Below are 20,909 nucleotides of genomic sequence, written 5' to 3'. Positions count from 1 at the left end.
AACGGAATGTGAATATACCATCAGTGTACAGTAGGATTATCAGTGCTTATTTTGTGTTGCTTATGTGTGCTTCTGGTCTGAGAAATTATCTGCTGGAGTTGTGTGCTGTGACGCTTGCAAGCTCTGCGAGGTGATCGCCTTGTTCTAGGCCCCTTTGGGGTCTTTTAGCAGAAGCATTTATAGCAAGATGCAGCAAAGGACTAACTTAAAACGATACGCTGTGCATGACGTAGATTTCACAACCGCTCTGCCTTTCGCCTGTGGAAGGTTTTGTAATTTCAGAGTATAATCTCAGTACTTTATTTGATACCGTGATGGAATCCACAGTGATACCTTACTGAAAACTGTAACCATGGGCACTGACATGTATGAAGAAACGGATCTCCAGTGCTCGGAGGAAGGCAGGATTTCACTTTGTTGTGTTTGTCAGTGTTTAGCAACCTGGTACTTACTGGCAGTGTAGATGATGAACTCGGATTAAGGAGTAATACTGAAGCGTTTATTTTTTCCTTTACCCTAGGAGCAGTTACCAGACTTGTATAGCCATTTCTCCGACCTCAATTTGGAAGCTCATATGTATGCATCCCAGTGGTTCCTCACTCTTTTTACTGCCAAGTTTCCACTGTGCATGGTCTTCCACATCATTGACTTACTACTCTGCGAGGTAAAAAAAACTTGAATCAGCCCTTCCTCCACCCCACAAATACTTCTTCCTTTTTTATTTTGTTTTGTTGGAGTCATATACTGTTTAATGTCAAAATGTGCTACCTAATTTTGTACAAACCGTGGTTATATTGAAGAGGAGATGTTCAGAGAAATACCGGTTTGGCTTTAAAATTAGAATTGTGGATTGCCTCATGCTTTGCTAATTAAGAATGCACACATCTGTTCTTCATTTAATTTGTTAAATAAAGTATTCGAAGTTAGGAATTCTGATTTCTTGAAGACACCTAGCAGTAAAAGCCTAGCAGGCTTCTAGTGGGAAAGCTCTCCAGATTGTCGGATTCAAGGTGCCCAAAGACGGTAAGGGCACTGCGTGTTGCTTTGATAGCCTGATACTAAACAAATAGTGAGAACTGCCACGCAGCACAACTGCATCAAGCTCTTTTCTTTGGGTTTATGGTTTTTTTCCCCTATTATTCTAAGGAATGTATTACTCCAGATACAAAATGGTATGGTGCTGTATTGTAGATATATCTGCACTTCCTTTAAAAAAAAAAGATAGAATAGATTGATAGGCTGGAATGTTTGTTCTGGTAAAATACTAGTGCTTCCTTTTGCCACCACAAAGTCAGGACATCTGGGGAATTGAACCTGCACTTGAACCTGCCCCTGACTTCCTCTCTGATTTAAATGGGTCACAAATGTAAAAAGGTCTAAATAAATAAAATAATTGAGAATTTTAAATGCAGAGGGCTTCATGAGTATGAAACACTTTTGACTCTAGTTCATTCTATTAATTTTGGTTGCGCGGTAATTTTCTTGCAAATTTTCAGGCTTGCTGTACGTGCCTTGTTAGCATTCAGTATTAAACAAATATTTTCCACCACTCGTGACACAATCTTTTTCCCTTAAGGGTGTTGCTTATTCTGCACATTGGTGCTCAGTTATCAAAAAGAGGGAGGTAAGTACAGCCAGACATCCAAGTGAGTGCAAAAGGTAGTGAAGGGGAGGTGATTTCCATATCAATATCTAAGCTCTATTTCTTTCACAACATCTGGATTTTTTTAAGTAAGCAAATAGAAAAAGCAAGTGTTAGTTTTTCTGCTCTGTGTCTTCTGCCTTGCCGAGGTGGTGATGCAGTACGTGAACACAATCCCTTGATCACTTTTGAATTGTTAGTGAGTTATTTTTCAGAGTGAGCGTCTAGTGTGGATTTGATCCTTCTTTGTCAGTTCAGTTTATTGCTTCATTCTGACCTTGATGTGCAGCCGCTCTCAGAAATAACCGTCTGAAGAGATTGGTTCTCAAGAAGTACAGAACGTCATTTCGTAACGGTGATTGCTGTGATAGCAGCATGGTTACAGCCCCTGGGAAGCTCCTGCACTTTTTGTTATAGTAAGCTTGATGAAAAAATGTGCTGAAGAAGTCTTTTAGTCATGGTTAATATAGATGTAATATTTAGAATGAAGAAAGAGACGACTCTTAAAATGTTTGCATTCAACTCACATCTGGCAGTGTTTATCTCGGCGTGTCTGAGGGAATTACTCCGAAAAAGAAGGTGAAGGACTGCGAGGAGAGAGCGAGAGAGCGACACTAGAGTCTGCTCGAGAATGGGAAACTTGTTAGCAGTTGTGGAGGGTAATCACATAGAGCTAAAGGAGCCTCTTTTACAACGGCTAAAAATAAACCAGAAATGGTAAGAAAATGGATCTCAAGTGAGAAGATACATACAGACATCTTGAGAAACAGTGGGGCAGTGTGTAGACAACACAGTGAGGCAGCAGCGTAGACTGATCGGAAAACTGCTCCTGAGATTCCCGAGTCAACCAGCCTGAAGTGACAGGCGCTGCTGAGAACTGGTGAGAGGAGCGTAGATTAAAAATATATTAAAATAAACTAGTTGGCACTCACCATAGCAGGAAAATAAAATCTGAAGGCATATGGCCATAGACAGAATAGGAAAGAAACCATTCCTTAATGGAGGGCTGAAATTGTATGGTAAAGCTGTCTGTCCCGTCAGCCTCCAGAAGGAGTCATGGAGCAGGCAAAAACGAATTTTTGCCTGCATTAAATTGTTCTTCACTTTATCTGTGAACAAAGAGCACGCCTGTAATTCCAGCAACTGGAAGGAGAAAAAACAGTTGCAGCTGCTAACAGTGGAACGTATTCTTCTGCAAAAAAAATTCCTCAAAATCAAAAAGCCTTTGAAATGAACTGTCTTATATTTTCAAAACAACCTTCCAGCCTTCTCGTTAATTTGTCATAGGTACACATGAATTTCAAATAGCCTTGGACTTCCTTCCTGACTGTGCTTTCTCCCCAGCCCTGTCCTGTCTGTCGTTCACAAAATGTTTACATCCTATGCGACTCTTTTAAGAAAGAAGAATACTGGGGGAAGGAAAGCAGGGAAACCCCGTGCTGCGTGGGTGCTGCCAACCAGGCATTCCCAGGGAGCTGCTCTGGTCTCCATGAAAACATTTGAATTATGGGTGAACAATTGGTGTCAACCAAGAGTTTTTGGATGGGACTGGTGGATTCTTTGTTTTTTGTTTTTGGCTGCAGCTGGAAATTGGTCGTTACAGATATTCTTTAATTCTCAGTTCAGAGAGGAAGGATCCCTGTTGGGAACCTGCAGTGTCGCAGCTAAGCAGGGCGGAATGTTGCCTTCCCTTGCGTGCGTGGTGGAACGGGAGCGCTGAGGCTGGGGGGAGAGCCTCCTGGGCAGGAGCACATCCAGGGATGTGGAAGCCTATGACAAATTAGTTGAATTTATGGTGGGACTAAAGTTTTACTGAGAAATTTTTTAAATCCCATCAAAGTGTGGGCCATTACAGCGGAGGTCTTTTCATCATTCTCTTGTTAAATATGACCTGAGAGAAAGAACCATTTTATTTAAATTTATGCAAATTTGGGGCTTGCCGTGGCCTGTGTGTGATTGAGTTCTTTTATCCTGTTGTCATCTTCTAACCTTTCTTTAAGCTGTCTTCAGGCTGTTAAGTATGTTACTCGGCGCCCGAATCACCCAAATTTCCAGTGGCCTTAGAATATTGTCTCAATAACTGTAGGAGAGAATCTGTCACCAATCCGCATCTAGAAAAGAGATGAGTTTGAACTCTTTTGTGTTTCCTACGACAGAAGCCTGAAGAAAATGTTGGCCTTGCAGGCATGTACTCCACAGTGCCATGGTACACTTCACAAGGCTTAATGCTTTGACTGCCTTTAGGAAAAGCACAAACCTCTTGATCCAGTTGAGAGTTTTCACAGAATCACAGAATGGTCGGGGTTGGAAGGGACCTCTGTGGGTCACCCAGCCCAACCCCCTGCCCAAGCAGGGTCACCCAGAGCAGGCTGCACAGGACCACGTCCAGGTGGTTCTGGAATATCTCCAGAGAAGGAGACTCCACAACCTCCCTGGGCAGCCTGGGCCAGGGCTCCATCACCCTCAGAGGGAAGAAGTTCTTCCTCATGCTCAGACGGAACTTCCTCGGCTTCAGTTTGTGCCCATTGCCCCTTGTCCTGTCGCTGGGCACCACTGGAAAGAGTCTGGCCCCGTCCTCCTGACACCCACCCTGAAGATATTTGTAAGTATATATTAGGTCCCCTCGCAGCCTTCTCTTCTCCAGGCTGAACAAGCCCAGCTCCCTCAGCCTTTCCTCATAGGAGAGATGCTCCAGTCCCCTCATCATCCTCGTAGCCCTGGATGATGGTGACAGCAAACTGTGGGGTGTTGAGCCTGGCTGCGTAGATAATTTTTACCATGCCAGCATCAGCTGCAGAGCTTTCTATAGTGCTCCTTTTAGCTGCCTACGGCTTCGTTTGTCTTCTGTCCTTTTGCTATTTCTGTTTGCATGAAGAAAAACTTTGCTGATGAAATTCAGAGCTGTATTTGGACTTGTCATTCTTATCTATCAATATGACGTTATGTTATTGAACACTTTCTGAGCCTGCTCTGTTTTGCTGTCACTTTTTGTTCCATTTTAAATAATGTATCTAAAGTCATGCACAGAAATAGCGACTCATCTAGGTAGAATGCATGTCATGGAGAGATGTCCCCAGTGCAGCAGCTGCGCCTGCGTTATGCTGTAGAATATCAAAGAGTTGACATTTAAGTTAATTTTGCATTTTATAATTTACAATTTAAAATGGAAATATGTGTGTTAAAAGCACTAAAGAAGTGACCTTTAATAGGTATTTCGACAAGAAAAAACCCAAACCACTTGGCAGGCCATTTATAAGCATTATTTTTAAATTTTTGTGGGTTTTTTCTGCTTAAAAAGAAAATTCTTTAACCGGTTGTGGTATGTACAGTGCTACCAAAACTAAAGGAAGTTCAGAGCTCAAGCTGTTACTCTGTTACTAACCTTGAATTTTGAGATACTGTTGGTAACCTCCATTTTAAGTAGATCTGGCTGTTTTTATGTGCAGTTCTTGGGGATATAAAATAACTGAGGATTGTGCTTCTGTCTTTTTAAGGAGTGTATAAAAAACCCTACTACGTGCTGCCTTTCTGGGCTGGTACAGATATTTGTCTATTTTAGCGTCAGCAATTGTACGGTCTGGTTACAAAAATTAATAGTTTGACTACTAAGCTGCCATTCTGTGATCAAGAGTGAATAGAAAGGGATGCAACTGGTTATCTATCAATTTTGAATGTGATATAATTTCATGTTTTGTAGTACGGCTAATAACAAAGAAGTGAAACTGCCTTTCACAGGACCGCACAGCAGCACAGTGGAAGAAGTGGGAATTGAAAGTTAGATACCATCATTCCTTGGCATTTATTTATCAACCATTGCTTTCAGGACTTTGTATAAAGTAACTTTCTTAATCGGTTTTGAGAAACTATCTGTGATAATGAAGACTAATGGGTGTTTTTAAAAATCTTTTAAAATGTGAGTGACTTCGTGCTGGTAAATGAGCACCTAGCGATAGTAAAAATGTGGCACCATGTTGTGTAGGTGTGGTTCCTGGGAGCACTGCTTCGTAGTGGAATAATGAAAATCTTTGGAGAATTATAACTGTTGGCGCTGCAGATTGGATTTCTGTCTCATTGCGTGTCTTGCTGAAGAATGGATGTGCCAGCAATCACTGCGCCGTATGGTGTCACTCAGACGATAAGACTCTGCGTGTTAGTACGAACTGAGTAGTAGATACCATAATAGCCTGCTATTTTTTTTCAATCACTGTCAGATACTTCTGTGATGCCTTCAACAGAGTTGAGAAAGAACAGATTAACATTTTGATTTATTAAACTTCCTCAGGAATTGAGTCAGGAACAAGCCCACTTCCTCTGTAAATCTGCACTTGGATGAAATGTGAATTAAATAAAATTGTGTGCAGTTGTTTATCTTCTGTAGATCTATAGGGGAAGAAATACTGAACTGTTTGGAATTACCTGTTGTTGGCATGTCGTCTGCAGTTGTTAACCCTCCCAGTTATGAAAGCTTTAATATATCTTACAAAACAGCAGACTGGGCTTGCTAGGAATAAAATCTCTTTTAGTAACAGCGTATTAAAAGCTAAGCTTAAATTCCAAGTAGGTATAGATGCGTGCTGAACCTGCCTGCATCATTGCAGTACTATTTACAAAAGTAAAGTCAATGCCATACACATGAGTTGGAAGAGGCTGGGGGGTGGGGGGAGTGTGGTGCGCATTTATTTTCCTGCTTATGAATATAGATGAGTAGGCTTTGGCATTTAGACTGTGTCTTTCCTCCTGTCCGTTGCTCTTCGCATGATGCCTTCTGCGGAGCTAGGTCTGCTTTCTGAAGTCTGTATCAGCCACTGCTCTTTCATGCAAAGGGACTGGAAAGGATTTCTTTCCAAGACTGCTAACTTGTAGTTAATTTGAGAAGGAAGAGAATAGGTTGTCTCAGACTCCAGATGGAAGACTGGAGTTTGAACATACACGTCCAATGGCAGTGCTGGTTTGCTGCTTTCGAGCATCTGCTGGCGTGGCGGCCACTATTGATCTTTCTTGCTGCGAAAACTTGAGGCCTGCAGTGGAGTTACCTCAGGTTTTCTGGCCATGGATGTTTTGCTTTTATGTATTTAGATGAGCTATTTAAATCCATACTAAAAGTAACTTCAGTGTAATTTTTCTGATGACTACAGCCATCATCCATTGTGGGTTTTTTTGCAGTAGTAGAACAGAAATTAAAGTAGAAAGAAAGAATTTGTGAGAATTCAAGCTTGGACTGAGGAGAAGAATGTTTGAAGAGTGCATCTGCGAGGTTCTTGGAAAGCCATGGGGGTTAATATAGCCCTTTACGCTATGTTGTCCGGCTGTTCCTGTAATCTATAATTTATGTATCTTCATTTCATAGCTGCAGCTTGTTTATCCCCAAAATAACAAGGCTGGTGATAAATACTCAGCATGAGCAAGGGAAAAACAGTCTCACCACAATCTGCATTTGAAGATAACTGATGTGAGCGGAAGGTACCTTTTGTTGATAACTGGTGTTGGTCCTAAAATGCTGAGGTTGCTTCAGTCTCAGGCTTGAAGAGACAAGTGAGAAGTTATGGAAGATGAGGCACCCAAGTGAATGACCTGGTTTGTGCCTTTGAGGGGAGAGACATCTAATGCCACGTCGCAGTATGCCTCTGAATTACTTTCCTCATTGCAGCTGAAATATTTGAGCCACTTACTAGTTGATGTTCACTTGGTTGATTTTTCTAGGAATACAGTAAATTTCCATAATGCTTACTTAACGCCAGTGCCATCTGCTGTATTTGAAAGCAGTCTTGGCAGTCCTCGAAAACGCTTCAGAAATAACTGAAGGAAAGCATCACGAATGGGAGAGTGAAGTTCCGTGAACAAATCCAGGAAGCTCAGCTAATTTGGGGACTGTTTTTAAAAAAGAGGGTAGCGCAGTCTGCCTGTGCCAGAACACTTTCCATTACTTCGTGCTTGGAATCTGAGGCCGTACTGAATTTTCTAAGTACGTAAAATCAGAACATGAACTTTGCAGTTGGGTGATTGTCGGAAAGGGAAAATGGATGTCAGGGTGTAGAGAGGCAAGGGCCTGGACTGTGTTGTGGCAGAGAAAGGGAGAAGATGAAGAATGAGCATTGGGAAGGAGATCAGATGGATTGCAGGGAGGCAGGGCATGGTTTCAGCGTGGGCATGAGCTTTGCTTTGCGTTATGCGACTGCGTGTAGAGGGGGAAGGAGATACGGCCATGTGCCAAGGGATGTGCTGAATCCCTCACCTTGTCTCCTCTCCAGAAAAGTGGGGTCTGGAAGATTCCTGCTCCTCTGAACATGTCTGAGAGCCATTCCCTGTTTCTGTAGGAGAGCTGGAGGACCCATCTTAGCTGCAGAGGTACAAGGCCTCTTTTTCTGTCCTCGTCATATGTATGTGGTAAGGCCTTTGATGCCTAGTGTGGCTTCAGGCCTCCTGCTTTGTCCCCATATTAATCAGGTTCAGAAAGAGGGAAAAGAATGTCTAAAAAGTCTGTAATTTAAACCTCTGAAAAGCAGAAAAGAAGTGTTGGTGAGTGGCTCGGTCAAGCGAATGGAGAAAGCACGCTGGCAGCCCGTAGCCGGCTGCCTGTGAATTAGGAGCGTGCCGCTGCAGAAACACCCGATGTCAGGGAGCAATCCGATACGCAGAAAGGACTTAAAATTCTGTGGCTGTAATTTGTATTCTTTGAAAACAGTCACGGAAGCTGGAGATGAAAAAGTGCTAATCCCATAGTACTTTTTACCTTCATTCAGCCATAGCAACGTCTCAGCAGCGAATTACGGGGAAATTGCACAGAACGTGTAAATAGTCTCTGGAACTCCTAAATCACATTCATTTCTGCTAAAAAGAAGCAAAAAACCAAAATTTTATGCAAAATCAGACTCATACAGGAACGTGATTGCCTGGTAGTATTTATCGTGTGCCTTTTCATGCTGCAAAATACAAAACAGTGGTACAATATATACTGAATCCCATGGTGCCATTTTTACCATCTCCCTGGTACCTGCTTATCTGATAATTCAGTCAAGTGATTTTAATTGGGTTTGTGTATTATTCACAGCGTCATAGTATCAGGATGGAGATTTCTGTGTTTTCTTCTCTCTTGTGGTACAACATTTGCTGTTGGGTGTTGTTGTCGTAGGTGATGGATGTGGACTCGCTGCGGAGGGGTCGTCTCTACCTCACGTGTTAGCAGTAAGATCGCTATGCAATTGGTTTTTTCTTTTTTTTTTTTCTCTCCAGTACAACTGTTCAGTAAGAAAGCTGTATCTGTTGCTTACACAAAGCTTGCTGTTGCATGTTGTCCCTTGTTTGAATGAGTTCACCTTTCTTTTCCCTAGTTGTCTTGTCATTGAACTAGAATAAATGTGGAAGATACGCAAACTGTATCTGAGTAAAAGATGTTAATTAACACGCATCTCCCTGCAGAGCGTGCTCCCGGTCTGCATTACTTACAAAGAGAAATGTGAGCTTCAGACCGTGTATTTATGTTGTCAGCAGAATAAATACATTTGTGACATTCCTAAAGTTTATTGTGTGCTCTCGGCGCATTAGAGTTGCCAAACAAATGTTCTGCTGGAAGCAGTCCAAAACACAAATAGAATTTTAATTCTCCTTTAGAGTTTGTAACCCCAATTACCCTCTGTAGCTCTTTTGAAAGAGTGTGCAACTGAACACATAATTACAAAACACTTTTGAATTATGAAACTACGTCAGATTAACTTCAGATGAATAGCTAATCTCTGTTAAAAAAAAAAAGAAGGAAATTTGGTTATTAGAAAGGTGGAACAAGTTAACTGGTTCTCCTGATGGCATGGCATGTGAGCCTGGAGACTGCTCAGACCCGAAGGAGGTGCTCAGTTCATTGTAACGTGTATCTGCGGTGCTGAACTTTTGACAGTATGGTATCAGTGTCTTCCCTGTTTCCTCCTACATATCATGTGTATTTGGGAGCGAAACCACAGATACGAGCACTAATATTAAATGAATTGTCCGTATATATATACACATATATATAATCTCTTCAAAAATATATATATGTGTGTATATATATATATTTTTTTTTTTTTAAAGAGATATATATATATATATATTTTTTTTTTTTTTTAAACTTCCTTTTCTTTGTGAAAATGGTGCAGAGGGCATTGCCCTGTAACCAGTGGAAGGTCTGTCGGGTGCTCTGGGTTGGAGAGGGAGAGATGCTAGTATCTGATGTAGCCTACCTTCTCACAAGGCTTCTGCCGTTAAAGAAAAGCTTTAAAACAAGAGAGAGATCCCAAGGCTGTCCCCTATGCAAATGTTGTCCAGATGCTACGTGATTAAATTGTTTGGCCTCACTGTTCTGTCAGCTCCACCCTTGGCTGTTGAGCTTTTCCCATTAGCGAGTGTTGGTTTGCTGCCCCCTTAAGAGGGTTCTGAAATGAGACCTCTTGGAAGAGAGAAGAGCCTGTGCAGATGCCTCGCTCGGCACAGAAGCCAGGCTGTCATAGAAACTGCGAAAGGCTGGTTGAAAGCTCCTCGGAGGAAGATCTCCACACGCCTCATTTCTGGGAGCTTTGCCTGTGGGCTTCATGTCTGCGAGCTGTGCTGGCTGCGCACTCCCCCTTCATTTACTCGCTGGCAGCAAAGCCCCCGGAGTTGGAAACAAGAGGATGGCCACGTAATTGAGAAATGATGCAACATGACGATAAGCCCCTAACTATTCCTGTGCTCTTATAACAGTTTGTATTTAGTAATAGTGTATATTTTTAATTTTGACTTTGTATATTAAACAAATGAGTCTTCAGGTAATTATGGACAACTTTCACATTTGCAAATTTTTTTAATATTAAGATGAGATCTGCATGATATTAAAGCATTTATTTCCAAATGCCTGGTTCAACATATGACCTTTGGCTTTAAAAAGTAATTATCCACAGCTGATCTAATATGGGCTCCCTTCTCTTTGCCCCTGTGGAGGATGTGTATGTACTTTCAAGTTTCCATTATCAAATTGCTGGAGGGATATTGCTAGCAGTGATTTATGTGTCTGGTGCACGCTAGTATTTTTGGTCTTTCTTCTAAAATAGATGGAGAAGTTGAAGCTGAATCTTATAAATCAGTATGTGGTAAATGAAGTAGGATTTTAAATAAGAGATTGTGGAAAAATGAGCTGAGCCTTCTTTTTCATAATCATAATCATTAAACTTGGCTATGTCAGAATAGTCTTGCGCGCATTAGGAAAAAATAACTCAAGTATGTGGATCAGTGGCTATAAAACGTGTTGTTGAAATGGGTGGGTAAGGCACCGCGTTTGAAATCGGAAGCATCTTGCTGTAAACCCAAAGGTGAGGGGAAGCCTCCCGGCAGATTGCCAGGAGCCACCTCCAGTTCACTCAGCTGCCAAGGGGTGTGCTGGTCCTCCAGGCTCAGCGAGTCCAAGCTGGCCAGCGTGACACTGCGGCAGTCGATGCCTCGGGTCGAAACCGCTGCCTGGATTTGGGGGTTAGCTCTCCCTCTGAGGGAAGAGGAGGGGGCAGATTGTTTTCTGTTGCCAGGAGCGGTGGGGCGCCGTGCGGGACAGCTGTGTGCAAAGGTTAGGAGTCCTTTTGGTGTTTGGATTTTGGGGTGCTGGCGTGTCAAAGAGGTTCTCTCGAGTAACGTGAGGGAGTCTGTGAGCTGCCCCTCGCCCGGTGGGGCTAGAAGGAGAGCTGGGGCTACTCAAGGCAGGAGGAAGCCAATTTCTGCTGCGTTTGCTGTCCATGTGAAGAGTGATCGTAGAAGAGGAGTACCAGGAGAGAGTCTGATGAGTCTGGATTCAGGAATGATGCAAGTTTCAGGCAGGTCAGAAAAAAATGATTTAGAAAATAAATGAAAACAGGTTTGGTTTTCTTTTTACGTTTTTTTTGGTAGTGCCAGAAAATACACAGGACAGTAGTTGCTCAGTAATCCCACAACTGCACGTAATAGTCCTGGTCATAAAATGACAAAATCAGATCAACCAGTTGGTTTAAAAGAAAGCACGGTGTTTGTGATGGCTGGTAGTTACGACTCTCATTTATGGCTTGTACGTTCGTACCAAATCCTCTCTGTTAGGAAAGAAAGGTTGTTAACGTCACAACTGTTTGGAATGAGTTGTAGACTTCAGATTGCTAGTTGGAATAAAGATGAGAGCACTGTGAACTTCATGTGCTGCTGCTGGTGCTCTGGTATTGTCAGTGTCAGAACCGAAATTCACAACCAGACCTGTTTTATATTAAAGTATAAAAAGCAAAATAACTTTGTTTTATTGAAAATACTCGTTATCCCGTGTGGAAGCAGGGTTTTCTGCTAATGAAGCAAGGTTCAGCGCTGCTACAATTGTGACCTCTAGTGGGAAAAGTCCATTTGTTGTCGTAGTGATTATGCCTCGGGTTGCAAAGTCATTCGTGGAGTGTCGCAATATTCGTTGTGTCTCATGCCGTAGCATTTCCAACACTCATTAATGGTAAAATCCCTTCAAGGCACCACACTATCCATACAAAAACCCCACAATTTCCTCCCAAGAATGCCTCTGAAAAGTCTCTGCAGATTTTTAGAAAAGCTAATTTTCCTAAAGGGATGGTCTCAGGCTTTTGGGAAGAGGCTTGGAAAAATACTTGGTTGCAGAGGCAGATATTTGTTGGAGAAGGTGCCCCTATAAAATGTCCTGTTGTTATCCCACAACAATATGTATTGCAGTGACGGTATTACTTGTGTGCCAATCTGTTGAGACATTTTTAGATACCAGCTCTGAAGGACATTAGGAGAGAAGTTTTATCATGCCATTAAGAAGCAGGCAAGACGATTAGTAAAATATAATCTAGAAAAACAGTCTGAACACGGAGTACGTAATGCAGCAAACGAGAAGTGCATATGGTATTTTTCATATTTGGATGAACACAAAGCTATTTCTAATCTTAAATAACGAAGGCTGCAGGCAGGAAAGCCTCTTCCATCAGCAGGGCTGTCGTCGTCTCCTCTGGCCCGAGCTGCCCCTCACGAGCTTTCCAAGCAGGACCCCGAGAGTCATTTCGGCTCGGCTGCTCCGAAGGAGCCTCGCTCAGGGTCTGTGTTCCCTGCCCTCTGGGAAAACCTCGCGGTCTCGATTGTCGAAAGAGAAGGATGTTAAACAAAAGCAGAGGAGTGGTATTTCTTATTTTTGTATACAAAGCAAGTGGAAAATTAGCTTTTTTTCTCCCCTCTGTACTCAGCTATTGGAGTGGTTTCCACTTTCTTTGGTTTTTAAATAATCGGACATTGTCATTCTATTTTTCACTGATTAGATTTCTGTACGCTTGTATTTCCAGCTTTTGCGAACCAGAAAGCAACTATTTGACACAGAGATCAGTTTGCTTACCTTTGAAATAGTTTTGACTTTTGGCTAATAGCAGGAAAAAAGGTGTATAGTGTGCTTGTGGGGTCCATTTTGTTTTCATTTGGGTTTTTTACAATTTGAACATGAAAGATTATATATGATTAATCATAGCTAAGCTCAGTTACTTGGCAAAAATCCTATCAACTGGAATATTTATGGCATGTTCTTGATGCCCTGCTTGTTAGAATGTTGTGCACTCTTCATGAAAACCAGCGCTGACAGGTACTGAAACGATGGAGGGAGATCCTGTCACATCCATGGCACCTGACGAACTGAGCAGGGAGATTCCAAAGGCTCCAAGGAGCCGTCATCTTCCCCAGACGGGAGTTTGGAAACTGTGCCTTGGGATTTAATGATGAACTTTGAAGTGTAGCAGGGAAGAGGGAAGCGTTCCCTAGAGATCTGCAGCATCTAGTTATGATGCTACGTAGCGAGAAGTCATAGAGAGGAGAGATTCATATGCTGGGACTGATTGAAGTCTTTTTCTTCTTATTTTCAGGGTATGAACATAATCTTCCACGTAGCCTTGGCTCTCTTAAAGGTAAGTCATTGATTAGAAGGGGTTTTTTTAAATTTTGTGAAATTGTGTGGAATATTTTCTTTGCTTAATGTATCATGTCTACGGGAACAATAAGAGTGGGACTTCTGGAGGAGGGAACGGAGGAGAAATATCATCCATTTAGACAGAGATGCCTTCAAAATTGTACTTACAGTAGATCTGTTTTTATTAAAATTAATCATGCCATAAAGTTCCTGGAACAAGGAGTGCAGTCTAAGGTTGTAAATGTCTCATGTAATTACTATTAAGAAAGAATTCTGATTTGTTTCACCTTTTATTTAGTTTGTAACTGGGTTCTTTCATATAAATATTCAAGAAAGGTGATTGAATATCATTTGGTATTAAATGTATTTGTAATGTCAAGAGAGGAATGGAAGTCTTCTATAATATGGGGAACTTCTGGCTTAGACACAGAATTTACCCAAACAACCAAACAAGTAAACACCTGTAGGTCAAGCGTTGCCCCTTTTGATGCCAGTGAGGTAGCTGGACGTTAACTTACACTAACCTTCATGGGTTGGCTCTAGTTCAAATCCAGTCCACGGACAGGCACCTGGGATGGGATTTGTAACGCCACCTTTGAATTCAAGCGACATTCCCATCCAGTCATTTCGGCTAAAGCTCCGGGTGGAGCAGCCCATCCCTCCTGACGCAGCTGCCCCGCGACAGGGACGCAGGCTGGGGTCGTTTGGCTGTTGCTAGTCCTCTGGTGTGTGCTGGTCATGGACCTGGAAAGGGCAAACAGCTACCAGTTGAGCTGTTCAGTAGAGAGCAGTTCTCAGAGCCTCAGCTTCTGTGGCACAAAGTCCTACAGCAAAAACGCTCCGTGCCAGGAATATGTATGTGTGTGCATATATATATATATTTATATCTGCTGCTGCTGTGAGCAGAACAGTTGGCGATTTCAAAACACACCTATTTTCACCTGAGGCTGGGTAACTTGGGTGAAGTACTGCAGTGTAGCGATGAGATAGCATGTGGCATTATGGTAAGGAAATGTCCCAAATAACTGGTGTTTTACTCTAACACAATTAATGTGTCAAATGGTGTTGTGACTTTCTACTTGAGTATATGTATTAAATGAAGTTGCCTGTGAACAGGGGGTTTGTTTAATGTACGTTTCCAGGGAAGTGCTCCTACACAAATCTAAATACGTAAAAAGGGAGGAGGGAAGTATGTGCTCTTGTCTTCCTGCCTCATATTTGATTTGCAACAATGGAGGCTTGTTAATTTTCTGTTTTTTAAGGCCAGTGTGGTAAAGGGAAACCTAGTATGTTATGGCACGATAGATAGTAGAAGAAGTGAAAGCAAGCAAGAGTTACCAGCTTAGAGTCATAGAACAGTCTGGGTTGGAAGGGACCTTTAAAGGCCATCTTGTCCAACCCCCCTGCCGGTTGACATTGTCACCTGGATGAGGTTGCTCAGAGCCCCATCCAACCTGACCTGGAATGTTTCCAGGGATGGGGCATCGACTACCTCTCTAGGCAACCTTGGCCAGCGTCACCACCCTCAGAGTAAAGATTTTCTTCCTTCTCCCCAGTCTAAATCTCCCCTCTTTCAGTTTAAAGCCGTCACCCCTTGCCCTATCGCTACAGGCCCTGCTAAAAAGCCTGTCCCTATCTTTCTCATAATCCTCCTTCCAGGCACTGGCAGCTGCTCTAAGGTCTCCCCGCAGCCTTCTCCTCTCCAGGCTGAACAGCCCCAGCTCTCCCAGCCTGTCCTCCCAGCAGAGGGGTTTCAGCCCTCACATCATTGCTGATCCAACAGCTCCCGCTCTGCCCTGTGCTGAGGGCTCCAGAGCTGGATGCAGGACTCCTGGGGGTGTCTCAGCAGAGCGGGGCAGAGGGGCAGAATCTCCTCCCTCGCCCTGTGCCCACACTGCTGGGGATGCAGCCCAGGACACGGTTGGCTTTCTGGACTGCGAGCGCACACTGCCGGCTCATGTCCAGCTTTTCCTTCACCAGCACCCCCAAGTCCTCCTTGGCAGGGCTGCTCTCCATCCATCCATCCCCCAGCCTGTGTTGATACCGGGGGTTGCCCTGGCCCAGGAGGAGGACCCTGCACTTGGCCTTGTTGAACGTCTGGAAGTTCACACATGCCCAGTTCTCGAGCTTGTCCAGGTCCCTCTGGTGGCATCCTGTCCCTCGGGCTTGTTGACTGCAGCACACAGCTTGGTGTCATCAACAAACTTGCTGAGGGTGCGCTCGATCCTGCTGTCTGTGTCATTGATGAAGACATTAAACAGTACTGGTCCCAGTACAGACCCCTGAGGGACACCGCTTGTCACCGATCTCCATCTGGACGTTGAGCCATTGACCACTTACCCTCTGGCTGTGTCCATCCAGCCAATTCCTCATCCACTGAACAGTCTACCCATCAAATCTGTGTCTCTCCAGTTTGGAGAGATGTATCTTAAAACTGAAGAAGAAGAAAGAAAAGGAGGAGTACTTGCAGTGAGCTCAAAATGGCTGGCAGGGTTTTCAGGAAAGGAGAACTTCGTTCAATTTGGTTATGAAGGATGGCTCTGAGACCATGGGTGTACACCCAGCAGTCTGTTCTCCTGAGGTTTCCTGCTGCTGCTGGTGGGAATGGTTGCACTGAGGTTAGCAGCGGAACAACTCTCCAGAGAATATGGTAACGGTGAAAGGACTAAAATCCTTAGCTCATGGATGTCAAACTGCAAACAAGGAAATTTTTTGTGTTGAATAATTACCCCAATTTCTTTTAAGAGAAAGTGCTCAGTCTTTTCATTTTATGTATATTCCATCACATGCTGCTTATCCAATCAACCATTTATCTTTGGCTGTTCCAGAAGAGGAAAATTCAAGAAAGTATTTTTGCAGTCTTTCTATAACTATTTTCTAAGTTTAAGAGTTTTAAGAGTTGCTTTTAATTCTGCTTATAGCAGTTCCTCATATATATATATATATGTATATGTATATGCAGTATGCTTTATCTGCCTGTTCTGGCAGTAATGGGCTCTGAACACCTACGGAGGTGTCATCCTGAGGAAGTCTTTCTACATTGTAGCCAAAAACAAGTACAGGGAAAATATGGGTAAGTGAAATAAGAACCCAAATCAGAAACGCTCCCATAAGAGCACAGTTCCGCTGTGGTACCAGGATGGAGCTGGTGGTTATATACCATTGAATTAGCGTATGATTTGCTCTCAGCAGGAATTGCTGTTGTGTTAGGGAAGAAAAGAATTTTGTACTCAGAGACCTGAAGTAGTTTTTCTCCTGTTCAGATGTGTTCATAATCTCTCATAATCATTAGAAACAAAGTAGTTTAGCCTACCGGTCTTTTTAAGCTACAGAAGCTGCAGAACAACCGCTTTAAAAGCTGTGTGTTTCGAAGGTCTTGTTTCTCTCTGATTCTGAAGCGAAGGGAAACGACTCCTAAGGATTTGTGCTTTGTTAAAACACGGTGATTATTCTCTCATCCACAATCTTTGGGCTTATTTTTAATTTGGACCAGGGAATCCTTCATCAGTGGAATATCAGAGTCTTTATTGTGTAAATGCCATTTTCCTCACTCTGTTGTGAAGCGTGTGCCTCATAATCCCTCATTAAATAGCAGCAGAACAGAAGCCTGTGTCTCGAGCTGCCATTTACTCGGTGCAGTTCCTCGCTGTTACAGCCAGCTGCTGGTATTCAAAGTGAATGCTTGTTAGTTTCGAAATGACAGTACTACTTCTGTGGCCAATTACCCGAGACATCTCGATGCAGTAATCTTCTGAAAATAACCATGTATTTAAGACATGAGGGGAATCCTTTCCCCTTCCCTTCTCCCACATTCCAAGTACGATTGTAGCAGCAAACGCCTAGAGGATTAAAGCTCCCTAGCCATGGAGGCCATAATTTGTAACAGGGCATTAATCTGGTTTCTTGTTGAAGGAAAAGCATCTCTTTTTCTCTGTAGCATCCAAACGCTGTGCTTTGAGGCCTGTCCATGCGGTTTGCCTGCTCCTCTGGCAGGCTCCCCAGCTGGTGGCACTGTCTGACAGCCTGACATGGATCACTGGGCTACGTCAGGTAGCACCGCACCTGCGTTAGCACTCAGTGAGCGGAGCTGGTGGAAAATCAGGTCCCTCTCCTTTCATTTGCTGAGCATCAGAAAATAGAGTGAAGCACTGCAGTGTGAAAAGAACTCCAGTGTTGAAAAAGGCAGTGCAGAAAACTGTGGTTTAGAAGAACTCAACCAACAACATCGTTATTTCCATTTTAAAAATCCCAATTAAGGCCATTAATTGAGAATCACAGAATCACAGAATGGTAGGGGTTGGAAGGGACCTCTGTGGGTCATCTAGTCCAACCCTCCTGCTGAAGCAGGGTCACCTACAGCAGGCTGCACAGGACCTTGTCCAGGCGGGTCTTGAATATCTCCAGAGAAGGAGACTCCACAACCTCCTTGGGCAGCCTGTTCCAGTGCCCCGTCACCCTCAGAGGGAAGAAGTTCTTCCTCATGTTCAGACGGAACTTCCTGTGCCTCAGTTTGTGCCCATTGCCCCTTGTCCTGTCGCTGGGCACCACTGAAAAGAGCTTGGCCCCATCCTCCTGACACCCACCCTTGAGATATTTGTAAGTATATATTACGTCCCCTCGCAGCCTTCTCTTCTTCAGGCTGAACAAGAATGACAGAGGAGAATACACCATTCCAACACCAGCACACTTTCAGACCCCTTTTATCATCAACTAGTTAGTTTCTTAGTCGCAGATTAAAAAGTAATCATTAAAATCTTCACGTATGCTAAGAAAAAAATAATAATAAGCTTGCTTTCATACTTTAATATTTCGGTAATTATTTCCTTAATCTTCTGTTTCTGATTTTGCTACCTTAGCAAAAACAGCTAAATGCGTGCTTTGTTCTGGAATTAGCAAACTGAGGCAAGCGTTAAAATACGTGCCTGGGGGAAACCATGCTGTAGGCGAAGTTGCTAACTACTGAAAAGGCGGGGAGGAGTACACGTTAACTGGAGGTGCAAGAATGAACCCCAGGCTGTTAAAGCAGGTCCATGTCCAAGCTTCCCTTCGGGGGGGCTCATCTGCTCACGGCGTGTGATTGATTCCTAACGATGCTTAGGGTCAGCACTTAGGTCGTTGAGCTTTCGTCTTCGTGACTGTTAAAAATGTGTTACTTAGTGACAGAAGAAAGCCATAGTTTGGATTGGGAAGGTGCTTAATATTCAAATTGGAATGGGTAGAGAATAGTGAGAAACAATAATGGGTTTGTTACTGCTTGTGTTTGCCAGCCAGTGCGTTAGTACCTTACAGAGATTCACAGAATCACAGAATGGTCGGGGTTGGAAGGGACCTCTGTGGGTCACCCAGCCCAACCCCCTGCCGAAGCAGGGTCACCCAGAGCAGGCTGCAGAGGACCTTGTCCAGGCGGGGCTTGAAGATCTCCAGAGAAGGAGACTCCACAGCCTCCCTGGGCAGCCTGGGCCAGGGCTCCGTCACCCTCAGAGGGAAGAAGTTCTTCCTCACGTTCAGACAGAACACTCCAGTACATTTATTATCTTAAAAACAGCGCTTCTCTGTATCGTTCCTTGAACTCAGGCGAATGTGAGCAGCATTTCTAAAGGCGCTCCGGGGTTCTTAAACTCCGTCTCGCTGCCCATTATCGAGTAATAGCGGGATGTTACACAGACAAGAGAGATGTGTCGCTGCGTTACTGCTGTTGTCACCTTTCAGCCTCAACGCTGTTGGTGCCTGCCCGCGCCCGACAGAGGAGGGAGAAGCGTACCCATGGCAGGGACAGCCGATGCTGCTGCCGCCTCACGTAGTTGATACAGGGGCTTCCGAGGTGAAAAAAAAACACCTGTCAAAATTACCTTGGATAAGGAGGGTTATTTGTTATCTTTATATCATGCTGTATCTGGACTGAAAAGGACCTCCTGGGTGAAAGAAATGCTTCTCTGCTATGTGATGCCGTTATGTGACACGGCATCCATTTCATAAACTATTAACAGCAGCAATATTGCTGGGGGAAGGCCGTTTCCTTCATTCCAGTTTAAATTTATTGCTGATCGTTTTACATTCCTCTACTCTTATATCAGCCTTGTCCTTTATCTTAAATAGTCCCCTTCCAGCGACACGCACGCTGGTGTTTATCACCTTGAAGTGTTTATAGTTATTGTTCATATTGTTGACTAAATAAGCCAATCTTCGGAATGTTCTTGAACTCTAGAGCATCTTATTAGTTCTCTTCTGCATCTCCTGAATTCTGTATTAATTTTTGAAGAGGTGAATGATTGGAGCTTTAGGAGAGGTCACACTATGTTTTCTGTGATAATGTTGTATTTCCTAATTTCTAAAAAATCTGGTATTATCTGATAACTGTGAGGATTGTATTGCTCTCTGATGTTTGTATGAAATAGGCTTTATGGCTAACCAGAGAGTTCCACAAATACTCTTTCACCATCGTAGATGTGGACTTCTGTAAGAGCACAAATTTTTAATAAAATGATGCTGTACTGCTGTGTACATTTACATTTCACTTCTCAGTGAGCATATAGTGAATTGTAGGTTTTCTTTTTTCACTGTCAAGACACTATCTTCTTTGGATAGATATCTGACCTAACCTGTCTCGGATTTTGTCCTGCACTTATCTCCTGAATTACCGCTTGCACTGACCTGGAACTTTAAAATCAGATCTGCAGTTTTGTTCTGTGTTAACGGCATAGCTCAAATATTTGTGCTCACGAGAAGCGGACATACTCCAAGGTAGCCAGAGCCGTCGCCCAGTTTTCTGCGCCTTAGATCCTGCTCTTCGTGGTGCAGGAGTTAAACCTGTTCCTGCAGGGAGCTGTGCGGCTTGCAGTGGAAACCGAAGTGGCCAGTGTTGACATCCCTCAGGATTACACCTCCTGTTATCACCCAGCGGGTGTCTGCTTCCGAAATCGCCGCTTGCCGCTGTCTAGCCTGGGGCATTAGTATTGAAAAGGCAGCGTAGTCTGCTAAGAAAACAATCAAGGAAAAAGCCAAAGGGTTCAAGTCATAGCAGCAATCAATGGACTCGGTTTTATCAGTCAGATGAAAACAAGCAGTAGAAGAGGGATGGTTAAGTTGACCAACCGAATTGTTCCGTATCTTACTGAAATAAGATGCTGATATTTTGTATAATCTTGCTAGCTGAACTTCTGAGGATGTCAGTGAAAACTGGACAGGTGCTTATTTTAGACAGAACTTGCATATTGTTGACGCAGATAATTAAAAAGTGTGAAATGTCTTTCAGCTGGAGATGCAGTTTTGACAATTACTGTAACTTTTTGAGTGGTATCACGTGAAAAGAGCACTGAGTGTGTAGGCAACAGGGCTTAGGCCTTGTATCCAAGAGATAAAACA

At 43.3% G+C, this 20,909-nt stretch overlaps 1 protein-coding gene across 5 annotated transcripts in view; it reads left to right on the top strand.

The window, feature by feature from the left end:
• The window catches only part of RABGAP1L (RAB GTPase activating protein 1 like), a 247,593-nt gene that overhangs the window by 151,721 nt on the left and 74,963 nt on the right, over positions 1-20,909 (top strand). For all 5 annotated transcript variants that reach the window (XM_075422625.1, XM_075422622.1, XM_075422626.1 and 2 more), the window contains 2 exons: positions 521-664; positions 13,504-13,545. In XM_075422625.1, coding sequence (XP_075278740.1) covers positions 521-664; positions 13,504-13,545 — 186 coding nt within the window. The remainder of the gene's footprint in view (positions 1-520; positions 665-13,503; positions 13,546-20,909) is intronic.

The sequence above is a fragment of the Opisthocomus hoazin genome, chromosome 6 (genome assembly GCF_030867145.1).
Source record: "Opisthocomus hoazin isolate bOpiHoa1 chromosome 6, bOpiHoa1.hap1, whole genome shotgun sequence".
Lineage (NCBI taxonomy): Eukaryota > Metazoa > Chordata > Aves > Opisthocomiformes > Opisthocomidae > Opisthocomus > Opisthocomus hoazin.
Note: the sequence above shows the minus strand (reverse complement) of the source record. Positions and strands in the feature narration are given on the sequence as shown.